Source organism: Sinocyclocheilus grahami, unplaced genomic scaffold, assembly GCF_001515645.1.
Source record: "Sinocyclocheilus grahami isolate Dianchi unplaced genomic scaffold, SAMN03320097.WGS_v1.1 scaffold487.1, whole genome shotgun sequence".
NCBI lineage: Eukaryota > Metazoa > Chordata > Actinopteri > Cypriniformes > Cyprinidae > Sinocyclocheilus > Sinocyclocheilus grahami.
In genome coordinates this window covers 566,921-580,839 of record NW_015505666.1, presented here as the reverse complement: position 1 = coordinate 580,839, position 13,919 = coordinate 566,921, and the positions used below count along the sequence as shown (strand labels likewise).

At 34.4% G+C, this 13,919-nt stretch overlaps 1 protein-coding gene across 2 annotated transcripts in view; it reads right to left on the bottom strand.

Annotated features, from left to right (window-relative positions):
- Positions 1-13,919, bottom strand: part of LOC107553973 (liprin-beta-1-like) — a 31,135-nt gene that overhangs the window by 9,389 nt on the left and 7,827 nt on the right. Inside the window, exons 3-16 of one of the 2 annotated variants that reach the window (XM_016236318.1) lie at positions 13,295-13,500; positions 10,483-10,569; positions 9,851-9,964; positions 9,513-9,644; positions 7,132-7,224; positions 5,854-5,971; positions 4,698-4,742; positions 3,969-4,030; positions 3,794-3,878; positions 2,920-3,059; positions 1,496-1,596; positions 1,003-1,062; positions 763-823; positions 35-138 (exon numbers count right to left, since the gene is read on the bottom strand). In XM_016236318.1, the coding sequence (XP_016091804.1) occupies positions 35-138; positions 763-823; positions 1,003-1,062; positions 1,496-1,596; positions 2,920-3,059; positions 3,794-3,878; positions 3,969-4,030; positions 4,698-4,742; positions 5,854-5,971; positions 7,132-7,224; positions 9,513-9,644; positions 9,851-9,964; positions 10,483-10,569; positions 13,295-13,500 (1,408 nt within the window). The remainder of the gene's footprint in view (positions 1-34; positions 139-762; positions 824-1,002; positions 1,063-1,495; positions 1,597-2,919; positions 3,060-3,793; positions 3,879-3,968; positions 4,031-4,697; positions 4,743-5,853; positions 5,972-7,131; positions 7,225-9,512; positions 9,645-9,850; positions 9,965-10,482; positions 10,570-13,294; positions 13,501-13,919) is intronic. The other variant, XM_016236317.1, reaches the window with a different exon arrangement.

The window sequence follows — 13,919 nt, the reverse complement described above, 5'->3', positions numbered from 1 at the left end:
TAAATTGAAGGTAAACAGAAATCTAATGGAAGATCTCATTTTCCTGGTACCGAAGCTGTCATCCTCAGCAGTATGAGAAGAGCTTGGGGATTTGGGTGGCAGAGTTGTGATCTTGTTGAACTCATCAAATTCTTTTCTCTAAAAGTGCCGAGATAAAACATTTGAGTAACTTCACATAACCTTATGTATGTAATATAAAAAGCATAAATGTTGCACAAAACGTTGTTACTGTTCACAATCTATTAAAAATCATTTTCATTCAGTGAAACAAAGGTGAAATAAAATAGAATAAAATATAAATATTAGATGAAAAACTTCAACTTAAATTTTTTTTTATGTAAATTGAAACTGCTGCTTTGGTTGAAGAACTAAAATTACTAAAACTGACAAATAAATTGAAGGTAAACAGAAATCTAATATAAATGACAGAAACGCATACAATTTCTACAACTTAAAGTAAAATTAAAATTGTATAAATTATAATATATATTTATCATTACAAAAATTCAAATTTAATATAAAAACAACAATTAATAATAATAATATTAATAGTTATGGTTTAAGAGAAATACACTTTTTTGCTGACAAAACAAATAAGAATTACCTCTGCTGGCCTCTGATCTACTGTTAATGGCTTTTGGAATAAAAAATTGAACAAACTCACTTTCAATCACTTTAAATATTCAATATATTGCCTAACCCTAATAACAACCTTAAAAATAAATACACTTTTCCTCAAGTCTTGATTGAGCTGAAATTCACCTTTTCACTGCCTCTTCCATCAAGGTTGCCCTGGCTTGCTGATTTTGTGTCCTCTGAAGCTCTAAAACATGAAAAGACATTGTTACCATCACTCTTTTCAACATACAGATGTTCATAACCACTATGGTAATGTGTCTGACACACACCTTGATTCACAATAGTGGCATTTCAGGTTACCCAAAAACTAGCAAATCATAGTGTGCCGTTTATGTAACCAAACTCCACCTGACACATACTCACTCGGGACTCTCATCTAATGGGGTCTCCAGTGATTGAGTTGGCTCCTGACACTCTTTCTCACTACAAAGGACAAACACACAAGCATTGGGATGCAGAGGTGGTGGCAAAGCATGATGGGTAAGCAGTGGGGTGTATAGCCGAACATGCATTGATGTGCTAAAGGTGAGAAAATGATACTTTAAACACCATAGAATGATGGGATAGCATGAATAGGGAGACGTGGTCATGAACTCTGAAATTTCAAAGGCTAGAAAGGATGGAAAGTGGATACTAACAATAAAACACAAGAAAGGAAATGCCTTCAGAGGTGCTAAAACTAAGGATAGGATGCTTGGATGCTGTAACATAGGTTGGATGCTCCGGAATGTAAAGCTACAGCCACAGCTATGATATAAAAGAATGTTTGCTTGTCCAGATTTTATTAGATGATGATCCTGCGTGAAAAAACAACCTCAGGAGACAAAAGGGTGTGTTTTAATGTACTGAAGTTTACCTTGATAACTGCATTTGTTCCAGGACTGAATCACTGTCTGCTTTGTCTGGGGATGAGACTGTGAGCGATGGCACTTGGAGTGTACTGACAAATGTAGTCGCCTACAGGTGAAGAGAACATGCAAAGGTAAATTCACATCAGTGTATTCTCCACACCAGCTGTTTTCAAAAGGCAGACCCCTGAAGATCCATCTCAAACAACCTTTCCAGCATAAAAATACATTATTTAATATAACATAATGCAATATATCCTTTTTATTAGGGATGTTTTATTTATTTGTTTGTTTTTTATAAAGCATATTTGAAAACCACCAACCCAACCATAGAGCTGTACTGTACCATTAAGGGCATTAAAAAACAAGAACATTAATATAGATTGAAAAATAGAAAGAGAAGCTACACACTTTTTTATAACTCTGTACATTTTCCCCTCATTATCTGATTTCTTTTTTTTTTGTAATGTTTTGGAGTCTCCGTGATGTTTCTAATTACTGTAATACAGTAAAAAATACAGTATTTTTTATTTTTACATCAGCATGCACACCTTACAATTTAAATAATGCAGATTTGTTTTGTAGTACATGTAGTGTTGTTACGGTTTACAAACTAATAAAATACATTTTCGTTCAGTGAAATCAAGAAATAAAATGCAGAAATGAAACATTTGAGAAACTTCACATAACCTTACGTATGTAATATAAAAAGCATAAATGTTGCATAAAATGTTGTTACTGTTCACAAACTATTAAAAATAATTTTCATTCAATGAAACAAAGCTGAAATAAAATAGAATAAAATATAAATATTCGACGAAAAACATCAACTTAAAAAAATGTAAATTAAAACTGCTGCTGTGGTTGAAGAACTAAAATGACTAAAACTGACATAAAATAAAATTGAAGCTAAACAGAAACGTTTGAAAAATCTATTTCTACAACTTAAAATAAAAAAATAAAAAATAAATCAAAACAAAAAAAATGCTATAACAGTACATAAATAATTCACTCATAAATAATTTAATCATTCACTCAGTTTTGGAAGTCCTTGGTTCAAAAAAGTTCTACAGCATACATCATATTCTAAGGATCCATCACCTCTGAACGGTAATATCTGAAGACATTCAGTCACTTGCTGACAAGTGTTTCTTCGCGTCTTGGAACGTCTGTGACAGTATGAGCCACAGTTTGACATGCTGTGTGTTCTGCAAGTGTTCAATTTTGCCTTTAGCTTGAAAAAAAAACACCATCAACACAACTTTGCTGGACTGTCAATCAGTTTGTGTTGCTTGTGCAGTGATTTTAGATTATGCATGCCAAAACAAAATATAGTTCTTTAACAAGGATGCACACTAACCACAAACGATGAATGGTGTAACCTCGAGGGAAATTTTATATGAATTTTGTTGGTCTGAAAAGAAAATTGTACCTCATTTTGACCCCTCACAGCAACTTCCTCTGTGTAAGAGAGCAGAGACTTCTCCGGGTCCATGGAAACAGAGAGGGCGGTGGACATGGAGAGGGAGCTGTCGCTATTGCTCCCATCACTGTCTCCTTCTTTGGCCTTATCTGATGAGAAAGACAGGAGATGAGGGAGATTTTGATCATAAGCTCAGAAAACGCCACACAGCAAATACAGCCTGTCACTTATCAGAAGCACATTAAAGGATTTAACTAATTGGATGAAGCTCTAGAAACCACATCCAGGTCACATTTCACCCCAAAATCAATATATAACATAATATAATGTAATGTAATAATATTTCATTTTTGTGATAAAGAAGTACATTTACCTCTCATATTCAGATTTTTTCCCCCTGTAATTTCCTTCTTATTATTGTATTACAGTAAGAATTACGGAAAATGTAATTTATTTATTTATTTTTAAATTTCTACATCAACATGTACGCCTTCCACAATATTTAATTTACAATTGAATAATGAATTATTCTGTATTGCAGGTAGAGTTGTTACTGTTCACTAAAATTATTAAGATCATTTTCTTTAAAGTAATGCTAAAATAAAATATAAGTATTAGATGAAAACTTTAGCTTAACCAAACTTAAAAAAATTAAATGAAGGTTAGTTACTAAAACTACAACAAAGCTAAATAAGAAATGATAAAATGACAGAAGTACTTAAAATTAATAAAGCTAACTAGAATTAAATAAAAACGAATTAAAAATATTAATTAATACTATAATAGTATATAAATAATACTAAAATTACACTGATTACAGGAAAGACATACAAATTTTATTGACATCACTTCGGAATTTTTTTATTAAAATAAAACAAATCACCTTTTCTCCCTTGTGCTGACATGACCATCTCTTGTACTTTCTTGTAACGCATGAGTGACTGTCGCAACTCTTCAATCTTGCGATCCTACACAAAGCATCATTAACAGCATGAAATGCCAAGTTCCTTTATGATTTTCAAATGCAATGGGCAAAGAAACTTATGACTTAAAACTACCTTCTCCTCATTTGCCGCCATCAATGACTCCATTGCTTTCTTCATCTTCTGTACTTCCATATCTGCAAAGCACAGGCTTAGTAAACTAAAGACCATTTCATAAACACTAAAGGGCAAAGAAACATTAGGCCTCAGGCTTGACATTTAGCATCACATAAACTGTAGACAGACATGTTGAGCTGAAATACAACAGTGACCTTCTGTGACAAATGTGAGAAATGTACACAATGAAAGCAAGGAGGAGCTTGTTGGGATTAAACGTGAGTGTATGCAGCCACAGATAAGAGTGGACGTCCAGCCTGTGAGGTCATGAGGAGTGTCAACATGGGTTACGGGCAATGCACTATAATGGAGGGAAGAGGGGAAGAAACTAGCTTTGGGGAACAGGAGGTGTTACATTAAAAGGTGACAGGCAAGACAAACAGAAAATAATGTAAATATGACATGCCAGATGGCGACCACAATCTGACTTTTGTCTGGGCTACAACATAAGAACGGATTGTTATTCATTACTTCTTTCCCTTTCCTATACCTAATATCTTGTATTTTTAAATCCATTAACTTCCTATACGACTGTAATTTGCAATGCTTCCGTGTTGTAGAAAAGCAAGCTTCATGAGTACCATGCCCAAACATGCAGGCACAGGAAGCAGAGGACAAAAATAGTACAAAGATTAAAAAACTGAAAAAGGGGTGTATGTGTAGAAGGTAGACAAGGAGTCCCCTTACGTTTCTCTTTGAGCCTCTTTTTTAATGTTTCCTCAGTATGGAAAACTGTTTAAGACAGAGTAATGATATTAAACGTCTTCTGTTATTGAATGTGTTGCACCAATAAACCGCTATCAGTAAAATGATACATAGAAAAAGACATCAAAACAACAGGGGAATAATAAAAAAAAATATTTAATTAATTAAATAAATAAAAAAGATTAAAAACTATAATAAATAAACCACACCAAAATAAACAACAAGGAAAAACAATGGTAAAAATAAATAAAAATAAACAATCAATAAAATAAAAAAAACAACCAAAAACTAACATAAATAAAAACCAAATAAACAAACAACAACAAAACTAAATAACAAGAGAATATGTAAAAACATCTAATCAAAACAAACAAAACAAAGCAAGCCTAAAATATAAACAAATCAAATAAACAAAAACAAAGCAAAAAAACAACAAGGAAAACTATGCAAAAAAATCTATACAAACAAACCATAGCAAACAAATATAAATGTATAAAAATGCAAGTAAAAAAGCAAAAGATGATAAAGAAACAAAAATAATTAATAAATCAATTTATTAATTTTAAAAAAGCAACAACAACAACAAAAATATAATAAATAAATAAACCAAATCAAAATAAACAACAAGAAAAAACAATTGTAAGAAATCAAAACAAACATTCAATAAAATATAAAACAAATCGAAAAACTAACAAACAAAAACCAAATAAACAAACAAAAAACGAAATAACAAGAGAAAACAACGTAAAAACATCTAATCAAAACAAACAAAAACAAAGCAAAAAAACCAAACAAACAAACAAAATGACAAGGAAAACGATGTAAAAAAAATCAATACAAACAAATATAAATATATAAAAAACACAAGTAAAACACAAACAAACAAAAGAAACATGTAAAAATCAAAAGTAAAACAAAGCAAATAACTAAAATCAACAAAAATGCAAAAAATAAAATAAAATAGCACAAATGAATTCATATAATAAAAATTGATTGAGCTTGATCTACTCCAGATATTACAGTACAGCATCTTAGATACAGCATAATGACAAGACAAAACTAGACCCCTGTAGGGCACGCTGGGACAGGCAATACTGCAATTACTAAGTGTGAAGAACAGCAACTATGCATGACCCACCTCTCTCTGTGCTGTCTAGGCCTGCAGGCGTTGGGGATCTGGACCCCGTCTCATCCTGCAGCCTCCTCAGATCACCATCTCTGCCATCCAGATGCCTTCTCAACGTAACCAGCTCCTCCTGAACATTAAAACACACACCTCTAATAACTTTGATCCAAAGTCTGGACCACCACTGAAGTTAACAGGTTAACCCAGCGATACCAAACCATGCAGCTACTAATTACTATCAGAGAGATCAATAAATGGCACATGCAAAATGAAAGTTTGACACAATGTTGTAGATAATGTATTGGATTATCTCACAAACAGTCAAATATTCAATTAATTAATTATATGTGTCTACAACTCATCAAGATCACATTCAAGAACTTAATGAGTTCAATGCATTGCCAGGGTGGTTGTGAAGTTTATAACACCAAAAAAAGCTACAGAAACACAATCATGCAAACCTCACACTGAGCTTTTTGAAGCATGTGGATTAACAGTATGCTACAGTAGGAAGTAGCAACAGAAATAGCTTCTCCTGCATTATAAAGCAGTCTGAAACTTAGCCCTCTCAGCTTAAACATCACGTAGAGCCTCACACTAAAGCATACTTGTGGTTAATGAAACATGCTGAGATCTTATACTGGTGCCACTGCTTATAGAGGAGGGCAGATTTAATGAGCAGCTTTCAAATCATGATGAGAACTTTGTCTGTACAAAATGGTGCAAAATGGAGGGCTATGGAGCTCTCAGTCAAACTGAGACAGTAAAAAAAATTGGCTCATAGGCTCATTACAAGTGGCCTAAGAATGTATTTGGACTTTAAAGCAACACTGAATGTCAGTGCATTGTTAATAAACTATTAAGTGTGCATTGTTAATAAACTATTAAATGTGGCCACTGTATAATATTTAAACTGAAGCCTTCATTAAAAGTGCCAAAAAGCAAAGTTACAGTGAAAAAATAACTAACTAAAAAAAATCTTTGGATCACAACCACATGCAGCAACCACCCTGAGGTAAGCCGACCTTGAGTGCCTGGATTTTTTGTTCCTTCCTCTGTTTCTCATACTGCATCTGGCCCATTTTGAGTTTCAGGCTAGAGAGCTTTGCCATTAGCGACTAAAGGCAGAGAGGTTAGCCAAGGAGGAAAAGGAAAATAGACACTTAAAGATAACAAGAAAGATGACAGGTTATGTAAGAGAGACAGAAGAAGAGAATCCCTTTGCAAGCTTAAAGATGGTAACATCAATTGTTGTTTTCACTAGCATTGAAAACTAGCATTGAAACTCACCTTAGTGGATTTCAATTTCTTTTCATACTGTAACCGTTCACTCTCCATCTCAGAAATGCGATATCTCAGTTCATTAATCTCCAAAATCAAACCCTAAAAAGAAGAAAACGTATTTAAAATGCAAGCAATCTCCATAGAATTTCACGAAGTGTATCAAGCATTTTAGCAACAAATTATTTTTAACAATGTTATTAAATTTACTGTAAAATAAAAGCTATATGGGTTAAAGTTAAACTGCTGACTGCATATGTATGCTGCCAATTACATAAAAAATAAAATAACATTTACATACAATTTAAAAAACTGAGGGACTTTAATGCATGGAATCTAATAATATTAATAACTCATTTCTAAACACACATAGACTTATCATGGCCATATTCCCAAACAATTTTGCTTCAAAGGGCTTCAAAGAGAATCCTACTGTCAAGTTTGAAATGGTTTGTTTAACAAACAGACTAAGTATTCAATCGTTAGAAATGCTTTACAAGCAGCAACATTTTTTTTTTTTAAATCTAGTGACAAGCTTCCATTCAGCACACAGGCCTTTCAGGGCCAAGCTCTTTGTCAGGATGTCTAGCATTCAGCCATGGATTTATGATTCAATAAACAACAGAGCAGCCTCTAGTTGTAAACACTCAGTGAAAAAAAAATACAGATGCATCCACTTGGAGCAGTGATCCGGAAAGCGTAAGGACAATCTGAATTCACTACAGTTCAAAAGTTTGGGGTCAGTACAACGGTTTTCAACTCTGATGATAAGAAATGTCATAAATACTTCTTAAGCACCAAATCAGCATATTATAATGATTTCTGAAGGATCATGTGACACTGACGACTGGAGTAATGACTGCTAAAAATGTAGCTCTGCCATCACAGGAAAAAATTACATTTTAAAATATATTCAGATTATATTCAAATAGAAAACAGTTATTTTAAATTGCAATAATATCACAAAATTACGGTTTCATTGTATTATTGCTCAAATAAATACAGCCTTAGTGAAAATAAGATACTTCTATACTTCTTTTCAAAAAATATTTTTAAAATCTTACCGGCCACAATTTTAAACAGCATTGTAAATCGAGTATTTCAGGCTACAGTAGTTCTGATAGTTCTTCAAAATCTAAAATGACATACTATAGTCTTAGTCTGAACAGGATAAAAAGAAGATATTTTGGGAAACAAACTGGAGTCTTGCTGAGATGGCAAATTATGTGGCAGCAAAATAACAGGAAACAGCAGAAATAATTTATATCTTTGAAGAATGTGTTGGCCAACCTAGACCAAACACACTTACCAATTTAGTGCACAGTTTAAACAATAAATAATTTGTATATGTGTTCTATAATACTCTAGGAAGAATGAAAGCCACAATCACAAAGAAAGGCCTGAAATGGAACGTTTGTCAACAACAAGAAGACAAAACCTGTTTTCTGTGGCTCACTGTGAACACACAGGTGCAGAGACTGGTTCATCTCCATGACCCTAATCGAAAATCATCCTGCTTTTCTCCATTTTTTGATGTTGTTTGACTCAAAAATACGTGTTAAAGTGATAACAGCATTTCCCAAGCCTAAATAAAACATGTTATGGACAAGGACCGAAAGCAACCCTGGACAACAAGGCCAGCTGCTCTGGAGTTCATAAGATAATAGTCTGCTTTACACCTAGTCTAAAGTTGCTAGACTTTTAACAAAAAACTAAAAAAAGGTCCAGTTTGCATTTGGGCCAAGAAACGCCCACTTTGACAGGAAATGTATTTGTGAACTGGCCAAACATGGTTTAGGGCAGGTTTATCTGAAATAGTTGAAACCACTGATGTGGAAAACCATTCCAATGGATTCCATCATCTCGCTGAGGACCCTTCCTACTCGCATTCATCCAGTGGGGCATAGTCCTTAGTGGTAATGACTACTTTCTTGAGAGAAAAGAGGCCACCCAAACCATTTTGGGTAAATGGTATGTGGTAAAGGCTGTTTTTGCATTTGCCATTTTGCCCAGACAGCAAACAAAGCAGAGAATAGTTAAAAGCCCAACATTTCAGTGCACTGGAACAGATTTCCGTAACATGACGTGATTGGTAGATGTCCGAGCACTAACAGATCCCATTGTTGAATGCACGTCTTTCTGCTTCAGGCTTGTACAGAAACAAAAGGTTGGCTATACTGCAGAATCACGAATCTAAACAAACATTCAAGTCATTTTCCAGCAAACTGCAATATGTTAAATCGGTCAAAACAAAAGAGCTATGTGTGCCAATGGCGGAATCACAAATTAACCAATGACTAGCATTATAATTAAAGCACAGCCACTGACATTTTCAAATAAAGACATCCTTACACAATTATTTCGCTCATGCATGTGTTCATGTTTTTTACCTCACTATCTCCAAATCTGTCATCAAAATTGAGTCTCTCTTTCTCCATTGCTGTTAACTTCAGTTTCAAGTTGGAAACCTCTGCCATAAGCTCCAGCTTCTGAGTCTCAAGGGCTGATCTGCAGAGGAGTTCCTAGGAACAAGAGTTCACAAATGGAGCATGTACAAAGAAATTCGGTCTTATGAATTACATTTTATGGGCTTCTGCTTGTAATTACACAGTATAGTGAAGACGTGATAGGAAACTAAGGGCTGAAAATAAGCTCTAATGTGCAAAATGCACATGTACCCAACCACCAGACCATGTCTCCAATAAACAAGGCACATCTTTAAACCCACCTGTTGTAACATTTCTTCGGTGGCATTTAATTTCTCACGGTGTTCATCAAGGCACAGGTCTAGGTCCCTTATCTTTTCTCCTTGCGCCTCCACTTGATCCGTCAAAACACTCACCTGCAAAGAATGGTGATTTTATTTTATTCAGCAAGTATGCATTAAATTAATCAAAAATGACAGTAAACACATGTTTAAAAAAAAATTATATTACAAATAAAAAAAAGAAAAGAAAAAGCTGTTCTTTTGAACTTTTCTTTACCAAAGAATCCTGAAAAAAATTGTATCATGGTTTCTACAAAAATATTAAGCAGTTTTCAACATTGATTATAATAAGAAATGTTTCTTGAGCAGTAAATTAGCATATTAGAAGGATTTCTGAAGGATCATGTGACACTGAAGATAAAAGGAATGGCTGCTGAAAATTCAGCTGTCATCATAGAAATAAATAGCATTTTAAAATAGATTGAAAAAGAAATCAATTATTTTAAATTGTAATAATATTTTACATTACTGTATTTATGACCGAATAAATTCAGCCTTGGTGAGCACAAGAGACTTCTTTCAAAAACATGAAAAAAATCTTGCTGACCCCAAACTTTTGATTGTACAGTACATGTATGTATATACAAAGTTACCTGAAGCACAAGGGATTCTTTATCACTTTCAAGACGATTAAGTCTGTCCTGGTAAACATCACCGGTGATTGAAATGTGTCCATTTGACTGTCCAAAAAACACAGAAAAATAATTTATTATAAAAGACTTCTGGAATCCAACACAATATGGCTTGAAACAGTAATACTGAGGAAAACAGGGTCACTTGTAGGCATGGGTCGATTACCGGTTTCAAGGTATACCGTGATTTGAAAATGTCACGGTTTCAAAACCACTAACATTTTCTGTTGTACCGTTCCTGCGGTATGCGCCGTTTTTCATGTCTCCTCAAAGAAAGTGTAGGAAGGAATCCCTCAGGTTGAGTGCAGTGAGTGACACAACCTCCCTCCTGTTGGTGCAGCAGTCAGTCACATGTGTGTATGACGACCGAAGGAGCTTCCCCTGGAACTTACGCGATTGGCAACCAAATCTTTTATTTGTTTTGTTTTATTGCAGCCGATCTCTGTTCTGGACTTGCACAAACTGCGTTGCAATGCAACCATATTCCAAAATGTCATTTATGTGAAAATATGAAGTCTGTAAACGCCCGTTAACACAAGCCAGAGATGCTGAAGACAGACACACAGAGAAAATACAGTAGCAGACAGTAGCAGAACTAACTGTTCATGATGCACAAACTATTGGAAGAAAATCCTAAATAATGATTTGGGGGTTTATAGGAATGTGTTTCTGAGGGGAACTGACTGCCTTCAGAAAAGTTTAGATGGTATTTTCATCTCGTCTCTGTATAATTCACATTAAAGCAGTGTTTCAGCACATCGCTGCTTTGTTTACAGCGGTAACCAAGGAAACGTATCTGCTGTTTCATGAGCGCCTCCAGCTGTCAGAGAGTGAACCTGCGACTCATTCAGGCATTGTGCTGTGTGATAAAACTGCACATTTTAGAGTGGCCTTTTATTGTGGCCAGCCTAAGGCACACCTGTGCAATAATCAGGCTGCCTAATCAGCATCTTGTGAGGTGTGCCACACCTGTGAGGTGGATGGATTATCTCAGCAAAGGAGAAGTGCTCACTAACACAGATTTAGATTTGTGAACAATATTTGAGAGAAATAGGCCTTTTGTGTACATAGAAAAAGTCTTAGATCTTTGAGTTTAGCTCATGACAAATGGGGGCAAAAACAAAAGTGTTGCGTTTATAATTTTGTTCAGTGTATATAAATTAATACTTTTATTTAGCAAGGATCCTTTAAAATTATCAAAAGTGATGATAAAGACATTTATATTGTTACAAAAGATTTCTATTTCAGATAAATGTTGCTTTGAAATCACAGGAATCAATTACATTTTAAAATATATTCAAATAGAAAGTTATTTTAAATAGTAAAAATATTTCAAAATTGTACTGTTTTTGCTGTACTTTGGTACTTTGCAAATAAATGCAAGCTTAGTGAGCAGAAGAGACTTCTTTAAGATTTAAAAAAAAAAACATTAAAAATCTTATAGTGATACAAATACACTATCCTCTGGTAATATATTTAATACACCAATTTAATATTACAATTATTAAGAAGTTGTTTGAATCAATGATTCAACGACTCACTCATAGACCTACTGGATGAATCAGCATTTTAGAACGATTCTCTTGAATAAATGATTCATTCAATCATACATTTTTTAAGTCAATTTTCGCCACCTAATGGTGAAACAATGCAATCGACACAAACGTTATGTGGCAGTTACTTTCAAATGCGGATTTGCTCTATTTTGGTCGCGCTACCATAGACATCAATGTTTATATCTGAATGATAAACTTTCATCCCAGTATTTCTGTGATAATATGAAAGACTGTACAACAGAAATAATACGGTGTAGTTGAAAAGACTGTTTGTGAAGCTGTTTCTTTCAACCAAACATGGTAACTGCTCTCTGTGTGTCAGCGGCAGTCCGAACACAGATTTGAATGATCCGGTAAGACTTTTGTCAAAGGTTTAATTGACATGGGAGAATCGTTGTCATTTAGAAATGAGATCGTGTGGTTGTCTGAATCGAGATTGCGATCTTTTAACAATTAATCGTGCAGCTCTACTACTGTTCCAAATACTCTGTATGTTGCAAAAAAATAAAACATATTGTGTTCAGTGGGAAAAGGTTTTTTTTATTTTTTACCCAGACATTTAAAAATAACACATTTTAGAGCTGTAACAACAATACTGTGATACAGTGAAACGGTGATATTTTTGCTTAAGGTTATCATACTGTCAAAATCTCATACCGGCCCCATGCCTAGTCACTTGAGATTCAGGGTTTTCATGCACCATTTATTGTGCCAAAAAAAACATTAACATTGGGTGAACGAACATAATAATCCAGGTAAAATGACTAAATATGATACTATGTGTTGACTTTCCCTTGGCAGTTGTTCAATCTGTCTCCAGACTCACAAGAATAATGTTTCTTGGATCTGCTGTAACTAATATCTTGAGGCAATGATAAAACGAAGCTGCACTGCATTCTTAATTATGAATAGAACTACTGCACATGATGCTATAATACCTTAATTAATAATTTATAACATTGAACCCTTATTACATCAGAATGAAAATCGTGAGCACAGGCCTAGCAATACAACCGAAAATACATCCAACAGACACACTTTTTCACAACATCATTGAAAATAGACTACGGGCTAATGGGAAAATAGACTTCCTATAAATAAAGGATGTATAAATAACTATGTACCTCCTTACAACATGGCAACACATTGTATGTTAGCTCATGTTCACATCCAGAGTAGACAGTGAATTCCAGATTTCTGGAATGTGATGTACGTACCAGGTGACCATGCAGCCACTCTACCAGACTCTCTGCGGTAGAGTCTGGGATCTGACAACGCAAGCTCTCTCTCTCCTCAGCGTCCATAAGCTCCAGAACACCCCTGAGGTCTTCCAGTAAGTTCAGGGCTCGCAAACTGCCCATGAAGGGTGATGTTGGGGACTGACAATCAAAGATGCCATTGGAGTAGTCCAGAGCCTTGGAGCCTGAGCGCCAAAGACAAAAATAAATAAAAGCAGTGAATGGGGAGTTGATTATATTTTATTCAGACAATATTATACGCAAGAAAATTGGTGGAGCTACGAGTTATACATTAAATGCTCATGAGAGCGATACAAGATTAAGAATCTCTTTTACAATAAAGCACAATGTACGGCATTTCTGAATTAAGCAATCATTATAAAAAACACAATTATCATGTACTGTTCGTGGCATAAAAGATAGTATGACCTTATAATAAAGCATGCTGTGGGCAAATGGCCACTCAAGTTCTGAAGTTAGAATTAAGTAAGAAATTCTTTAATTGCTAAAACCTCAATAATGTGATCTGACAGGGCGACTCAAACTTGAAATGTCAGCCTTATAAGCCAGTGAAAAATTACTTCATATGCTAGACCATTTTGTC